This window comes from Scyliorhinus torazame, chromosome 8 (genome assembly GCF_047496885.1).
Source record: "Scyliorhinus torazame isolate Kashiwa2021f chromosome 8, sScyTor2.1, whole genome shotgun sequence".
In the NCBI taxonomy this organism is placed as follows: Eukaryota; Metazoa; Chordata; class Chondrichthyes; order Carcharhiniformes; family Scyliorhinidae; genus Scyliorhinus; species Scyliorhinus torazame.
In genome coordinates this window covers 267,312,183-267,329,109 of record NC_092714.1, presented here as the reverse complement: position 1 = coordinate 267,329,109, position 16,927 = coordinate 267,312,183, and the positions used below count along the sequence as shown (strand labels likewise).

The 16,927-nt window shown below is 47.3% G+C and overlaps 1 protein-coding gene across 1 annotated transcript in view; it reads right to left on the bottom strand.

Annotated features, from left to right (window-relative positions):
* fam83c (family with sequence similarity 83 member C) overlaps positions 1–2,387 on the bottom strand; it is a 38,371-nt gene extending 35,984 nt beyond the window's left edge. The window contains exon 1 of the mRNA XM_072515282.1: positions 1,587–2,387. Within this exon, the coding sequence (XP_072371383.1) occupies positions 1,587–2,093 (507 nt within the window). The 5' untranslated portion in view covers positions 2,094–2,387. The remainder of the gene's footprint in view (positions 1–1,586) is intronic.
* Positions 2,388–16,927: the final 14,540 nt, after the last annotated feature.

Here is a 16,927-nt window from a genome sequence, read left to right as displayed (position 1 = left end):
ACAAACAACACGTTTCAAGATTCCAATAACACAATACAATTAGCAACCGTACTTGTTTGTAAGAGACTAATTTCAGAGTGAGTAGCTGAAGACTAATTTATTTGTACATCTTGGGGATGGATTTGGGCAAACCTCATGGCGATTTCTGGAGCAACTTGCTCTGCAGTGACGACACTGTAATGTTTTGATATTGGGATATATTAACATGCACAGAGGCCCGACTGTTATGTTCTACACTGGGCATGTTCCCACTCTCTGCTGATGCTTCGTCAATCGTGGGGGGAAACTCACATTTCCTGAGGCGCTTGTCGGACATGGAAATCCCAGAGAAGACAGCAGGGAAGTAAAAGAGAGATTCAAAAGTTTTGAAAGAGCAGATGGGGCGAGGGGTGGCTGATTCGAGGGGCAGGAGGGTCTGTCACCAGAGGAAACAAGAGGGAAGATGAGAGTATTTTTTTGATAATGGATTTAACAACGATTGTGAATGCGCTGCCTTGGGCAGCACGGTGGCGCAGTGGTTAGCACTGCTGCCTCACGGCGCTGAGGATCCGGATTCGATCCCAGCCCCGGGTCACTGTCCGTGTGGAGTTTGCAAATTCTCCTCGTGCCTGCGTGGGTATCACCCACACAAATCCAAAAGATGTGCAGGTTAGGTGGATTGGCCATGCTAAATTACCCCTTAACTGGAAAAATAAAGAATTGGGCACTCTAAATTTATATAAAAAAAGAAAAGTGAATGCGCTACCTGAAAGGACAGCAAACGATTGAGATAATTTTCAAAAGGGTATTGGATAAATATTGTGCAGGGGAACGAACAGGATTCATAGAACATAAGAGTGCAGAATGAGGCCATTCGGCCCGTCGAGTCTGCACCGACCCCACTTAAGCCCTCACTTCCACCCTATCCCCGTAAACCAATAACCCCTCCTAACCCTTTTAGTGACGAAGGGCAATTTATCACGGCCAATCCACCCAACCTGCACGTCTTTGGACTGTGGGAGGAAACCGCAGCACCCGGAGGAAACCCACGCAGACACGGGGAGAACATGCAAACCCAACTCTGACAGTCACGCAAGAGTGTAATTGAACCCGGGTCCCTGGCGCTGTGAGGTAGCAGTGCTAACCATTGTGCCGCTTTGCCATCCTGATAGAAATAGGTGTAGGAATGGGCCATAAGGCCATTTATCATAGATCATCGAATTTACAGTGCAGAAGGAGGCCATTTGGCCCATCGAGTCTGCACCGGCCCTTTAAGGCCACACTTTCAACTTATGCCCGTAACTCTACCTAACCTTTTTTTTTGGACACGAAGTGCATTCAGAATGCCCAATCCACAGAACCTGCACGGCTTTGGACTGTGGGAGGAAACCGGAGCACCCGGAGGAAACCCACGCAGACACGGGGAGAACGTGCAGACTCCGCACAGACAGTGACCCAGCGGGGAATCGAACCGGGGACCCTGGCGCTGTGAAGCCACAGTGCTTCATTGGATAGTTCTGTCAAAGAGCCACAGGGTTGGAGGATTCCCCTCCCAATTTGTCCAGGATAATCATTGAATTTAATTGCAGGAAAGAACATTGTCCTACCGATTTGGCTTTGCTGAGCAGCAGGCGAATGGTGTCCTTGATGCTGTGGCTGCGGTCCCTCTGGAAGATGATTTGGGTTTGGGAGGGCAGTGTGACACTGTGCTGGGGTCTGCCCCAGCCCAGCTCCAGCAGGGGAGCCTCCGAGTCGGACTCCATGGGGAAGTAAGTGACCGAGGTCAGCTCCGACTCAGCGTAGCTGTTCCGGCTGCCCCTGTCGCGGAGCTCCGCCGTGGGGCCGGCCAGCTGGGCGGCCCCGCTGCGGCTGATGTAGGCGATCTCCAGCTGCGACAGGAAGGCCAGCTCCCTCTCCTCGGCCAGAGCCCGCTGGTAGGCGGCGGGGCCGGACTCCAGCAGGGCGTCCGTGGCCAGCCTGGCCACCTCGCTGTGGCTGAGCTCCAGCGCGGAGCTCTGCCTCCAGGGGTTTTTCACCTCCTCCAGCCTCTGGGCCAGTTTCCCCAGCGGCTTGCGGGAGCTGGCTTTGTGCAGCAAATTGTCATTTGCATTCATCTCCTCCCTCCCTGCTACAAAAATCCCTGCTCTGGAAAAAGCTCTGGGATCCCTCTGGCTAACCCTTGCACTCCACTCCAGAGTTGTCACCTGGTGTTTCAGTTCCTGAGCTGTTGAGGCTACGCCCTCAGTTGCAACAGGTAATGAGCAAAGGGCTCCCCCCCTCCCCCCGCGGACTGCAGGTTATACAGAGCCACACCCCGAAAAAAAAGTCACTATTACATTTGTACAAGGCCAAACTGTGCAAACACTAATTTTGCGTTGAAGAAACAGGATACACTCCCCTCTGTACCAACTTACCGGGAGGATACTCATTATTAAAACATGATGTGGAGATGCTGGCGTTGGACTGGGGTGAGCACAGTACGAAGTCTTACAACACCAGGTTAAAGTCCAACAGGTTTGTTTCGATGTCACGAGCTTTTGGAGCGCTGCTCCTTCCTCAGGTGAATGAAGAGGTCTGTTTCTGGAACTTTGGAAGGTCTAATGCAGGTAGGGAATATACAGTGAATGGTAGAACCCTCAAGAGTATTGAAAGTCAGAGAGATCTAGGTGTACAATTCTTGCCCCTCGTACCTTAAACCTATTATCCCTACCTGTATTAGACCTTCCAAAATGCATTACCTCACATTTGTCTGGATTAAACTCCATTTGCCATCTCTCCGCCCAAGTCTCCAAACAATCTAAATCCTGCTGTACCCTCTGACAGTCCTCATAGCTATCCGCAATTCCACCAACCTTTGTGTCGTCTGCAAACTTACTAATCAGACCAGTTACATATTTCCCCCAAATCATTTATATAATGAGCAACTACAAACAGCAAAGGTCCCAGCACTGATCCCTGCGGAACACCACTAGTCACAGCCCTCCAATTAGAAAAGCATCCTTCCATTGCTCCTCTCTGCCCTCTATGACCTAGCCAGTTCTGTATCCACCTTGCCAGCTCTCCTCTGATCCCGTGTGACTTCACCTTTGTACTAGTCTACCATGAGGGACCTTGTCAAAGGCCTTGCTGAAGTCCATATAGACAACATCCACTGCCCTACCTGCATCAATCATCTTAGTGACCTCTTCGAAAAACTCTGTCAAGTTAGTGAGACACGACCTCCCCTTCACAAAACCATGCTGCCTCTCACTAATACGTCCATTTGCTTCCAAATGGGAGTAGATCCTGTCTCGAAGAATTCTCTCCAGTAATTTCCCTACCACTGACGTAAGGCTCACTGGCCTGTAGTTCCCTGGATTATCCTTCTTAAACAAAGGAACAAAATTGTCTATTCTCCAGTCCTCCGGGACATCACCTGAAGACAGTGAGGATCCAAAGATTTCTGTCAAGGCTTCAGCAATTTCCTCTCTAGCCTCCTTCAGTATTCTGGGGTCGATCCCATCAGGCCCTGGGGACTTATCTACCTTAATATTTTTTAAGATGCCCAACACCTTGTCTTTTTGGATCTCAATGTGACCCAGGCTATCTACACACCCTTCTCCAGACTCAACATCCATCAATTACTTCTCTTTGGGGAATACTAATGCAAAGTATTCATTTAGTACCTCGCCCATTTCCTCTGGCTCCACACAGATTCCCTTGCCTATCCTTCAGTGGGCCAACCCTTTCCCTGGCTGCCCTCTTGCTTTTTATGTACGTGTAAAAAGCCTTGGGATTTTCCTTAACCCTATTTGCCAATGACTTTTCGTGACCCCTTCTAGCCCTCCTGACTCCTTGCTTAAGTTCCTTCCTACTTTCCTTATATTCCACACAGGCTTCGGCTGTTCCTAGCCTTTTAGCCCTGACAAATGCCTCCTTTTTCTTTTTCATAGAATTTACAGTGCAGAAGGAGGCCATTCGGCCCATCGAGTCTGCACTGGCTCTTGGAAAGAGCACCCTACCCAAGGTCAACACCTCCACCCTATCCCCATAACCCAGTAACCCCACCCAACCCTAAGGGCAATTTTGGACACTAAGGGCAAGTTATCATGGCCAATCCACCTAACCTGCACATCTTTGGACTGTGGGAGGAAACCGGAGCACCCGGAGGAAACCCACGCACACACGGGGAGGATGTGCAGGCTCCGCACAGACAGTGACCCAAGCCGGAATCGAACCTGGGACCCTGGAGCTGTGAAGCAATTGTGCTATCCACAATGCTACCGCGCTGACCATTTTTGACAAGGCCCACAATATCTCTCGTTATCCAAGGTTCCTGAAAATTGCCGTATTTATCTTTCTTCCTGACAGGAACATGCCGGTCCTGAATTCCTTTCAACTGACATTTGAAAGCCTCCCACATGTCAGATGTTGATTTACCCTCAAACATCCGCCCCCAATTTAGGTTCTTCAGTTCCCGCCTAATATTGTTATAATTAGCCTTCCCCCAATTTAGCACATTCACCCGAGGACCACTCTTATCCTTGTCCACCAGCACTTTAAAACTTACTGAATTGTGGTCACTGTTCCCGAATTGCTCCCCTACTGAAACTTCTACCACCTGGCCGGGCTCATTCCCCAATACCAGGTCCAGTACAGCCCCTTCCCTAGTTGGACTGTCTACATATTGTTTTAAGAAGCCCTCCTGGATGCTCCTTACAAACTCTGCCCCGTCTAAGCCCCTGGCACTAAGTGAGCCCCAGTCAATATTGGGGAAGTTGAAGTCTCCCATCACAACAACCCTGTTGTTTTTACTCTTTTCCAAAATCTGTCTACCTATCTTCATCCTTTATCTCCTGCTGGCTGTTGGGAGGACCGTAGTAAACCCTCAACATTGTGACTGCACCCTTCTTTTTCCTGATCTCTACCCATATAGCCTCACTGCCCTCTGAGGTTCCTCCCGTAGTACAGCTGTGATATTCTCCCTAACCAGTAGCGCAACTCCGCTACCCCTTTTACATCCCCCTCTATCCCACCTGAAACATCTAAATCCTGGAACGTTTAGCTGCCAATCCTGCCCTTCCCTCAACCAGGTCTCTGTAATGGCAACATCATAGTTCCAAGTACTAATCCAAGCTCTAAGTTCATCTGCCTTACCCGTAATACTTCTTGCATTAAAACATATGCACTTCAGGCCACCAGACCCGCTGTGTTCAGCAACTTCTCCCTGTCTGCTCTGCCTCATAGCCATACTGGTCCTATTCCCTAGTTTTCACTGTACCTCGGTACACGTGACAATAAACAAATCCTGTTTTCCCCTGATAGGCTATCCCCCCGATAGTATCCAAAGGGGTATACCTGTTCGAGAGGGGGACAACCACAGGGGATTCCTGCACTGACTGCCTGCCCTTTCTGGTGGTCACCCATTTCTCTGCCTGCACCTTGGGTGTGACCACATTTATATAAATGCTATCTATGACGCTTTCTTCCACCTGCATTCTCCTAACTGCATCCAACTGCTGCTCCAACCGAACCATGCGGTCTGTGAGGAGCTCCAGTTGGATGCACTTTCTGCAGATGAAGCCACCCAGGACGCTGGAAGCCTCCCGGACCTGCCACATCTCACAGTCAGAGCACTGCACCCCTCTAATTGACACTGCGTCAATTCATTAATAAATTAAATTTAAACGTTTTTAGAAAAAAGTTACTGTTAACTATATGTTTCCTAGCACTAGATTTCTACTATAAATGTGAAAGCTAAATACAGTACTCTCTGATCTCTGGCTTTGATACCCCTCTGAATTATAATAAAGTAATTATGTTTAATTAGTTTAACAATGCTTAATTTTTTTAATTTAGTGTAGATTCCCAACCAGCCAATCAAGTCACAGCTTTTCTGTGATGTCACTTCAGTTTCCCCCCCCCACCCCCTACACACAATTTGTAAAGGTAATAAAAGTAAAAATGAATAAAAATCACTTACTTACCTTCCGAGGGTCTCAGATGCTCTCTGGTTCTCTCCCTGTAGATTAAAAGTTACAGGCCAGAAGAAAGAGAGAGAACAAAACAGTAGGGAAAAAGCACCTTCTCCCACTGCACCGAATTACCTCACTGCACCAAATTACCAAGTTCCAAATTCCCACTCTGGATATGTCTCACTCCGGCTGTGTCTCCTTCACTTGCGCAAAGCTAGTTCGAGGGCGTACCTGCCCCGTGTTCCGTTTACTTCTGTGCGACAAGTCCCCATCCTCAGCACGCACTACAAAATCTTCACTAAGGTGATGTCTTCACGCCTTGGCACCATGCTGGGCCACATAATCCACCCTGACCAGTCCCACACAGCCCTGGGACAAACAATCCATGACAACATCCATCTGGTCCGGGACCTGGTCCATCATTCCCAGAGGGCTGGTCTGTCGAGCATTTCCTGTCCCTTGATCAGGAGAAGGCGTTCGACAGGGTGGATCACAAATATTTATTCAGGACTGGACAAGCATTCGGGTTCGGGACGCATTTCGTTACCCAGATCCGACTTCTGTACACTGCCGCATAGTGTTTCGTTAAGGTTAATGGGTCCCTGATGATGCCCCTACGCTTTGGGAGAGGAGTTCATCAGGGCTGCTCCTTGTCTGGCCAACTCTATTCCACTTGCATGGAGCCTTTCTTGCGCCTCCTGCAGAGGAGCAATGAAGGTTTACCAGATTAATTCCTGGGCTGGTGGGATTATCCTATGAGGAGAGATTGACGAGACTGGGCCTATATTCTCTAGAGTTTACAAGAATGAGAGATGATCTCAATGAAACATAAAACATTCTTATCGTGCTCAACAAAGAGGTGGCGCGGTGGCACAGTGGTTAGCACTGCTGCCTCACAGCGACAGGGACCTGGGTTCAATTCCAGCCTTGGGTGACTGTCTGCGTGGGATCCCTCTGGGTGCTCCGGTATCCTCCCCTGGTCCATAGATGTGCAGGTTATGTGGATTGACCATGACCTATGCATGGGGTGATAGGCTGGAGAAAGGGGCTCAGTGCTCTTTCGGAGGGTCAATGGGCCAATTGATCTCCTTCTGCACTGTAGATATTCTGTGGAGAGATGATGTAGGAAGGATGTGTTCCTGACTGGGGGTGGGTGGGAAGTCTACAAGATTATGAGGGAGCATGGACAGAGGTGGATAGTCAGAAGCTTTTTCTCAGGGTGGAAAAATCCATTACTAGGGGACATAGGTTTAAGGTGCGAGGGCCAAAGTTTAGAGGAGATGTGCGAGGGAAGTTTTTTTTACACAGAGGGTGGTGGGTGCCTGGAACTCGCTGCCGCAGGAGGTGGTGAAGTAGGTACGATAGCGACGTTTAAGAGGCATCTTGACAAATACATGAACAGGATGGGAATACAGCGATACCGACCCCGGAAGTGTAGGTTTTAGGTTAGACGGGCAGCATGGTCGGCACAGGCTAGGAGGGCCGAAGGGCCTGTTCCTGTGCTGCACCTTTCTTTGTAAGTTTTCCCCCCTTTTCCCTTTGAGTTCGCAAATAAGCTCATTGAATATGTTCAAGGCAGAGATCACTAGATATTAAAGGCACCAAAGGATTAATGGATTGTGTGGGAGGTAGGTCAGCCATGATCTAATTGAACAGCAGAGCAGCTGTGAGGGGCTGAATGGCCTACTCCTATTCGGATGTAATTCAATCCAAACATTCTCTCAGTTTCTCTTTTCAGTACAAGCCGGTCCCTTCTAGATTATCTATGTCAGTGGTGTAATTAGCATTTATGCCAATTGAATATCAAGAATTTAGAAGGATTCCATCAGTTCTTCACTGAGCCTCTCTACTGCTCGTCCCCACCTCCATTATGAACATCTCCAGCCTCTCCTTATAGTTAAATTACCAACTCCAAGTAAATATCTGCTGAAACAGGAGGATCACCAGACGTAATGTGACCATCGACTGCGCTCATTGTGCGCCTCCCTGGTGGAAGACGAGGAAGAGAAAGCTGACCAAGTATCGCCATCCTGTACAATAGTTAACTAACCTCCCACCCTGGTGACCAGTCACACATCATGTTCACTGTTATTTTTTCGCAAGTTCGGTTAAGATGGGGCAGTAATGATACCTCTCGATGATACTATCTGCGTTCCTCCAACTCCTAACTCTTGACCGTCCTACTGTTCCTTGCTCCAACACTGGTGGTCATGTTTGTCGCCTTCTTGGCCCTAAACTCTAGAATTCCCTCAATGCCTCCTCTTAAAGATAGTCTCGAGGCACTGAATTGGGAACGAGAGGCACATTTCTGACCGCTTCTGAATTCATTTCTTTGTTGATTAAGTCTGGTGCATGAAATACAGAATAAATTTTTCCGAAGGGGTTAGCTGACAAATGGGAGTGTGATTGTTGCGCAATCAGCTTTTTTCCCCCTAAGTGTTTAAGTTGCTTTGTGAAACTGATGGGGATTTATGGAAGCCCACTAGCCCATTCTGCTGGCAGAAAACGTGTACTTCATCACTTACGGTGAGGAAGATAATTTGCCTGTTTTAGATATTATGTTAGTCCAAAACCTTTTCCATTCCTGTAAGTAAAAGGCAGAATAGAATGCAGACAAATTACATTTTCAGATTCCTGGGGCAGCACGGTGGTTAGCACTGTTGCTTCACAGCTCCAGGGATTCGGGTTCGATTCCCGGCTTGGGTCACTGTCTGTGCGGAGTCTGCACGTTCTCCCCGTGTCTGTGTGGGTTTCCTCCGGGTGCTCCGGTTTCCTCCCACAATCCAAAGATGTGCAGGTTAGGTGGATCGGTCACGCTAAATTGCCCTGTAATGTCCAAATGTTAGGTGGAATTTCTGGGTTACGGGGATAGGGTGGAGGTGTGGGCTTGGGTAGGGTGCTCTTTCAAGAGCCAGTCTACACTCAGTGGGCCGAATGGCTGCCTTCTGCAGTATAAATTCAATGAAGTGGAACAAAGTTGGAATTTTAAAAATCCTAAGAGTTAAAATTTTGGCAAAATATCCAGAAAGGAGCACAGGGTTGGAAGATTTGGGCCATAGTTTTATTCATGAAGGATTTGGAACATTTTTATTTGAATAGGTGGTGGAAGATTATTGCATTAATATTTTTAAGATGTGTTTCGACCGTTGCTTGAGGATGATGAACAAAAAGCCCTTTTCCCCTGCTGCAGGTTTATACGAATCTAGAACCCTACAGACATTTTCTGAGGATGAGTTGGTTTCTACCGTATTGGAGAATGCCTTTTTTTTTTGCAATGGTGAATCCGGAGGTCAATTCATTGCACTGTCTAAATTTTCAAAATTAAAAATCTACAGGATCTGAGGATCATTTTGTTCTCAAACAGGTTGCTGGATGGAGTTTACAACAGAAGAGGAACAAAGTATTGAGTTTCATTCTGCAGCAGGAGCTCAGCAGAGTACTGAGCCACACTGTTGCAGTGCTGTCTTTCGCCTAGACATTAAACAGGGTTCGGTGGATTGGCTATGCTAAATTGCCCTTAGTGTCCAAAAAGATTAAATGGGGTTGCTGGGCTAGGGTGCAGGTGTGGGCTTGGGTGGGGTGCTCTTTCCAAGGGCCAGTGCAGACTCGATGGGCCGAATGGCCTCCTTCAGCACTGTAAATTCTATGACATCTATGATCAACAGATGACCCTTTGATAGTCCACCCTCCCAGGTGTATGTAAAAGACCTCCCGGCCATTATTTTGAAGAACAAAAATCTGGCAATTATCATGTTTTTGACACACACCTGGCTGTGTGCACTTGTTGCAATGGCGAAGACACTTCCAAGTACTTAATGGGCTGTTGAGCATTTTGGGACACCCTGATGTTGTGATAGAAATGCAAGTTACTTCTTACAATCGACCAGGTATGACATGCAAAACACCCACCAACATTTAAAGCAACTTCCTCTCATTGCTACATAAGTATGTTTCCTGCCCACATTGTTGTGACTCCTCAAAACTCCTGCATTTCCACACCAACTGCTGACTGACGGGGAACCTGTCTAGCTTCATTACTCTCTGGAATCCCCCTGGGTGTGTCTAAATCATACAACATGGGGCATGCAGCCCATTCAACAAAAGTTAAATATGGTAATAACAGAATGCGCAGGCTGGTCAACAGAGTCTAAAAATTAGACTTGTGTTTATATATCCTCAAAACATTCCCCTTTATCCAAGATTTTTGTCATCTGTTCTAATATCCCTTGTATGTGCTTTGGTGTCAAATTCTGTCTGTCTATGCATCTGTGATGCAGTCTGGGACATTTTACATTAAAGTTGCCGGGTCCTTAAGGGGGAGGGGGAGCAGCCCCAAGTCGTGGTCCACATTGGCACTAACGACATAGGTAGGAAAGGGGATAAGGATGTCAGGCAGGCTTTCAGGGAGCTAGGATGGAAGCTCAGAACTAGAACAAACAGAGTTGTTATCTCTGGGTTGTTGCCCGTGCCACGTGATAGTGAGATGAGGAATAGGGAGAGAGAGCAATTAAACACGTGGCTACAGGGATGGTGCAGGTGGGAGGGATTCAGATTTCTGGATAACTGGGGCGCTTTCTGGGGAAGGTGGGACCTCTACAGACAGGATGGTCTACATCTGAACCTGCGGGGCACAAATATCCTGGGGGGGAGATTTGTTAGTGCTCTTTGGGGGGGTTTAAACTAATGCAGCAGGGGCATGGGAACCTGGATTGTAGTTTTAGGGTAAGGGAGAATGAGAGTATAGAGGTCAGGAGCACAGATTTGACGTCGGAGGAGGGGGCCAGTGTTCAGGTAGGTGGTTTGAAGTGTGTCTACTTCAATGCCAGGAGTATACGAAATAAGGTAGGGGAACTGGCAGCATGGGTTGGTACCTGGGACTTCGATGTTGTGGCCATTTCGGAGACGTGGATAGAGCAGGGACAGGAATGGATGTTGCAGGTTCCGGGGTTTAGGTGTTTTAGTAAGCTCAGGGAAGGAGGCAAAAGAGGGGGAGGTGTGGCGCTGCTAGTCAAGAGCAGTATTACGGTGGCGGAGAGGATGCTAGATGGGGACTCGTCTTCCGAGGTAGTATGGGCTGAGGTTAGAAACAGGAAAGGAGAGGTCACCCTGTTGGGAGTTTTCTATAGGCCTCCAAATAGTTCTAGGGATGTAGAGGAAAGGATGGCGAAGATGATCCTGGATATGAGCGAAAGTAACAGGGTAGTTATTATGGGAGACTTTAACTTTCCAAATATTGACTGGAAAAGATATAGTTCGAGTACATTAGATGGGTCGTTTTTTGTTCAGTGTGTGCAGGAGGGTTTCCTGACACAGTTTGTTGACAGGCCAACAAGAGGTGAGGCCACATTGGATTTGGTTTTGGGTAATGAACCAGGCCAGGTGTTGGATTTGGAGGTAGGTGAGCACTTTGGGGACAGTGACCACAATTCGGTGACGTTTACGTTAAGGATGGAAAGGGATAAGTATACACCGCAGGGCAAGAGTTATAGCTGGGGGAAGGGAAATTATGATGCCATTAGACGTGACTTGGGGGGGATAAGGTGGAGAAGTAGGCTGCAAGTTTTGGACACACTGGATAAGTGGAGCTTGTTCAAGGATCAGCTATTGCGTGTTCTTGATAAGTATGTACCGGTCAGGCAGGGAGGAAGGTGCCGAGCGAGGGAACCGTGGTTTACCAAAGAAGTGGAATCTCTTGTTAAGAGGAAGAAGGAGGCCTATGTGAAGATGAGGTGTGAAGTTTCAGTTGGGGCGATGGATAGTTACAAGGTAGCGAGGAAGGATCTAAAGAGAGAGCTAAGACGAGCAAGGAGGGGACATGAGAAGTATTTGGCAGGAAGGATCAAGGAAAACCCAAAAGCTTTCTATAGGTATGTCAGGAATAAGCGAATGACTAGGGACAGAGTAGGACCAGTCAAGGACAGGGATGGGAAGTTGTGTGTAGAGTCTGAAGAGATAGGCGAGATACTAAATGAATATTTTTCGTCAGTATTCACTCAGGAAAAAGATAATGTTGTGGAGGAGAATGCTGAGCTCCAGGTAAATAGATTAGATGGCATTGAGGTAAGTAGGGAAGAGGTGTTGGCAATTCTGGACAGGCTGAAAATAGATAAGTCCCCGGGGCCTGATGGGATTTATCCTAGGATTCTCTGGGAGGCCAGGGAAGAGATTGCTGGACCATTGGCTTTGATTTTTATGTCATCATTGGATACAGGAATAGTGCCAGAGGACTGGAGGATAGCAAATGTGGTCCCTTTGTTCAAAAAGGGGAGCAGAGACAACCCCGGCAACTATAGACCGGTGAGCCTCACGTCTGTAGTGGGTAAAGTCTTGGAGGGCATTATAAGAGACAAGATTTATAATCATCTAGATAGGAATAATATGATCAGGGATAGTCAGCATGGCTTTGTGAAGGGTAGGTCATGCCTCACAAACCTTATCGAGTTCTTTGAGAAGGTGACTGAACAGGTAGACGAGGGTAGATCAGTTGATGTGGTGTATATGGATTTCAGCAAAGCGTTTGATAAGGTTCCCCACGGTAGGCTCTTGCAGAAAATACGGAGGCTGGGGATTGAGGGTGATTTAGAGATGTGGATCAGAAATTGGCTAGCTGAAAGAAGACAGAGGGTGGTGGTTGATGGGAAATGTTCAGAATGGAGTTCTGTCACAAGTGGAGTACCACAAGGATCTGTTCTGGGGCCGTTGCTGTTTGTCATTTTTATCAATGACCTAGAGGAAGGCGCAGAAGGGTGGGTGAGTAAATTTGCAGACGATACTAAAGTCGGTGGTGTTGTCGATAGTGAGGAAGGAAGTAGCAGGTTACAGAGGGATATAGATAAGCTGCAGTGCTGGGCTGAGAGGTGGCAAATGGAGTTTAATGTAGAGAAGTGTGAGGTGATTCACTTTGGAAGGAAAAACAGGAATGTGGAATATGTGGCTAATGGAAAAGTTCTTGAAAGTGTGGATGAGCAGAGGGATCTAGGTGTCCATGTACATAGATCCCTGAAAGTTGCCACCCAGGTTGATAGGGTGGTGAAGAAGGCCTATGGAGTGTTGGCCTTTATTGGTAGAGGGATTGAGTTCCGGAGTCAGGAGGTCATGTTGCAGCTGTACAGAACTCTGGTACGGCCGCATTTGGAGTATTGCGTACAGTTCTGGTCACCGCATTATAGGAAGGACGTGGAGGCTTTGGAACGGGTGCAGAGGAGATTTACCAGGATGTTGCCTGGTATGGAGGGAAAATCTTATGAGGAAAGGCTGATGGACTTGAGGTTGTTTTCGTTAGAGAGAAGAAGGTTAAGAGGAGACTTAATAGAGGCATACAAAATGATCAGGGGGTTAGATAGGGTGGACAGTGAGAGCCTTCTCCCGCGGATGGAAATGGCTAGCACGAGGGGACATAGCCTTAAACTGAGGGGTAATAGATATAGGACAGAGGTCAGGGGTAGGTTCTTTACGCAAAGAGTAGTGAGGCCGTGGAATGCCCTACCTGCTACAGTAGTGAACTCGCCAACATTAAGGGCATTTAAAAGTTTATTGGATAAACATATGGATGATAATGGTATAGTGTAGGTTAGATGGCTTTTGTTTCGGTGCAACATCGTGGGCCGAAGGGCCTGTACTGCGCTGTATTGTTCTATGTTCTATGTTCTATAAGTGCAAGTTGTTGTTGCTGCTTGTCGCACCTTTCCGAAACTCCTCAAGGCACTTCATTAGTTACTGAGTGGTGACTCATGTCACAAAGAAAGTAGTAAACAGCAAAGAGGTAAGTGGCCAGTTACGTTCCGGGTGTTTGAGGGAAGAATGTTGGCCAGGAAAAGTGCCAAAAGATTGGCACTCTCGTCAGTTCCAGGCAATTCAATTCACAAAGGATATATTTGCATTGAGCGTAGTTTCGTCAGAATACACCTGCAATAAAAGATTAGTTATGAGGACAGGCTGTATGGGCAAGGTTTCGATTCCGTTGAAACAGAAGATTAAAGGGCGCCCTAATTATACTTCTTTTAATGCTCCTCTCCTAGCTGATCTTGTCCATGAGGCCCACCTCCTGTTCCCTTGATCTATTCCCACTAAACTGATCAGCAAACATCCCCTCCTGACCTCCATGTTACCTGATATTTTGAACTGTTCTCTCTCTTCAGGTGTTGTTGCTCTCTCTAAAATTCCTGAAACAAATGAATCCTCGACTCCACCCGTCCTTGCAAATTACCTTCCCATCTTTAACCTCCCTTTGTCCTTGAGTGTGTTCCGCCTCCCAAATCCATTCTCATCTTTCCTGGTACTCCATGTTTGAATCCCTCCAATCAGATTTCCTGTCCCTACCACAACACTCAAATGGTTCTTATCGGAGTCACTGAAATCCTACGTGACTCATCTATCCCCACTAGTCTGTCGCCTTTGGCACAGTTGACCACACTATCCTCCTCTAATGTTGTCCTAGTAGTGAGACCCTATAAAAGGTCTAATGTTGTCTTGATGGGTGGGAGTACTCTTGTGATATCCAATCGTAGCCAGAGAATCACTTGCAATGACCTCCCATTCCAAATTGTTATCCTTGGCCCCTCCTTTATCTGACAACAAAGACTTGGCATTCATTTTCACACACACTGAGAAGACCAGGCTCTACCTCACCATCATTCTCAGCAGCTCCTCTCTTGTTGCTAAATTATCAGACTGTTTATTCAACATCCAGGACTGGGTGAACAGAAATCTCCTCTGAACTTCCGAGCTACCGACTCCATGCTTCTGAGATTAAGCGGGTCTGTTTGCAACCTTCCGGTCACATTTAATCCCAGGAAGAGCCCCCGACCTCAAATTCATACCGTCAGAATGTGCACCTATTTCCACCCATGCAGCTTTGTCCTATTTCAGCTCAACTGCTGTCAAAACCCTCACCAATGCCTTCATAACCTCTCGATTTGACTGTTCCAATGTCCTCCTGGCTGGTCTCTCACATTCTACGCTACGTGAACTTGGTCATCCAAACCTCTGCTGCCCTTGTCTTAACACACAAGTCCCCTTCTCCTGTCATCCCGGTGCTCACTGACATACATTGAATCCCAGTCAAGGAACATTTTGATTTTTAAATTCTCACCCTGGCTTTTAAATGCCTCCATGGCCTCGCCCCTTCCCATCTCTGCAATCTGGGAGGGGCAGCACGGTGGCGCAGTGGGCTAGCCCTGCTGCCTCACGGCGCCGAGGTCCCAGGTTCGATCCCGGCTCTTGGTCACTATCCGTGTGGAGGTTGCACATTCTCCCAGTGTTTGCGTGGGTTTCGCCCCCACAACCCAAAGATGTGCATGCTAGGTGGATTGGCTACACTAAATTGCCCCTTAATTGGAAAAAATGAATTGGGTACTCTAAATTTATTTTAAAAAAGAAAATAAATAAATCTCTGCAATCTGCCCCAACCCCACAGCCCTCAGAGATATCTGCACCCTCTAATTCTGGCCTCTTGTATCCCCAATTTTAATTGCCCCATCCTTAAGTTGCCTTGGCCCCAAACTCTTGAATCCCTCCCTTCTCGACTCTGGGTCTTCACCTCACTTTCCTCTTGTAAGATGGTTCGTTGAAGCCTATTCTTTTGACCAAGCTTTTGGAGATATGACATCAAGTCGGGCTCAGTTAGCATGGCGCCATACTTTGTTTCAGGACAACAATCCTGTGAAGCACCTTGGGGGAAACGCAATTGTTAAAAGACATTACAAATATAAGCTGTTGTTGAGGCTCTTAATCAAATGGATCTGACAAGGTAGAGCAAAACTATTTTCTCTCAATGGTTGAGCATGGGGGGGGGGGGGGGGGAGATAATCTTCAACTTCGAGTCAGGCTGTTCAGGAAGCATTTCATCACAGAAAGAACGGTGGAAAATTAGAACTCTCTCCCCCAAAGAAACTGTGTGCATGTGTGTGTGTGCATGTTGGGGAGGGGCAGGGAGATTGGGGGGGGGGGGGGGGGGGGGAATTGAAAATGTCAAAACTAAGATTGACAGATTTCAGTTATGTAAGAGAGTTAAGGAACCAAGGTGGTACACATGGAATGAAGTTACAGATCAGTCATAATCTCATTGAATGGAAAAAGGCTTGAAGAGCTGTATGGCCTTTTCTTGACTCTACACTCAAAACTGTTAAAGCTCTCAACTTCTTCCAGTGAAAGGATATCAACTTCAAGCGTTAACTGCTCCTCTCTCCATAGACACTATCCTGCTTGCTGAGTATTCCCACCATTTTCTGTTTCCCTGCAGCTTCACATTATAAAAGTTTGCTGGTCACATGGTAAATTGTATGGCTCAGTAGAAGTGAAGTGCATTTATGTAGCACCTCTCAGGACGTCCCAAAGTGCTTTACAACTAGTCAATGGTGCAGTCCAAGTAATTCAGCGGCCAACTGCGCACAGCAAGTTCTCACAAACAGCATTGTGGTCACGAGCAGAAATCCTTTTTAGCAATGTTGATTTGAGGGACAAATATTGGCTAGGTCACAGAGGAGAATTGTCTTTTCTTGACAAGAGTGCCATGGGATTTTCTGTGCTACCTGATAAGGGAGGGGGGCCTTGGTTAAACACCTCATCAGAAAGACAGCACCCTGACAGCGCGGCACTCCCTCAGTACTGCACCAATATTGTCAGCCTTGATTCAGTGCTCAGGTCCCTGGAGTGGGGCTTCTGAGTTTCCACACTCTACTGAGCCAAAGCTGATACCAAATGTTGGCAGCAACAGGTTAACCTGCACACAAAGTGATCACTTCACTTTAAAATGTACACCTGCTTCCGAATTTGAGCTCCAGAAATTTCCGAGGCAAATCTGGCTACTGAATTTTCAACACAAATTGGACACCTCCATTCTCAAAAGCAGCCGTGTGGAGTGAATTGTGGAGACAGAGAGAGAGGAGGGCGCAGGTACACACGGGCAGTTTTACAACTTCAATTAGCACAGGGTACGGTCCAAACTGCAAACAAATTGAAAATGGGAATGGAAAACTTACATTTAAAACAGCAAG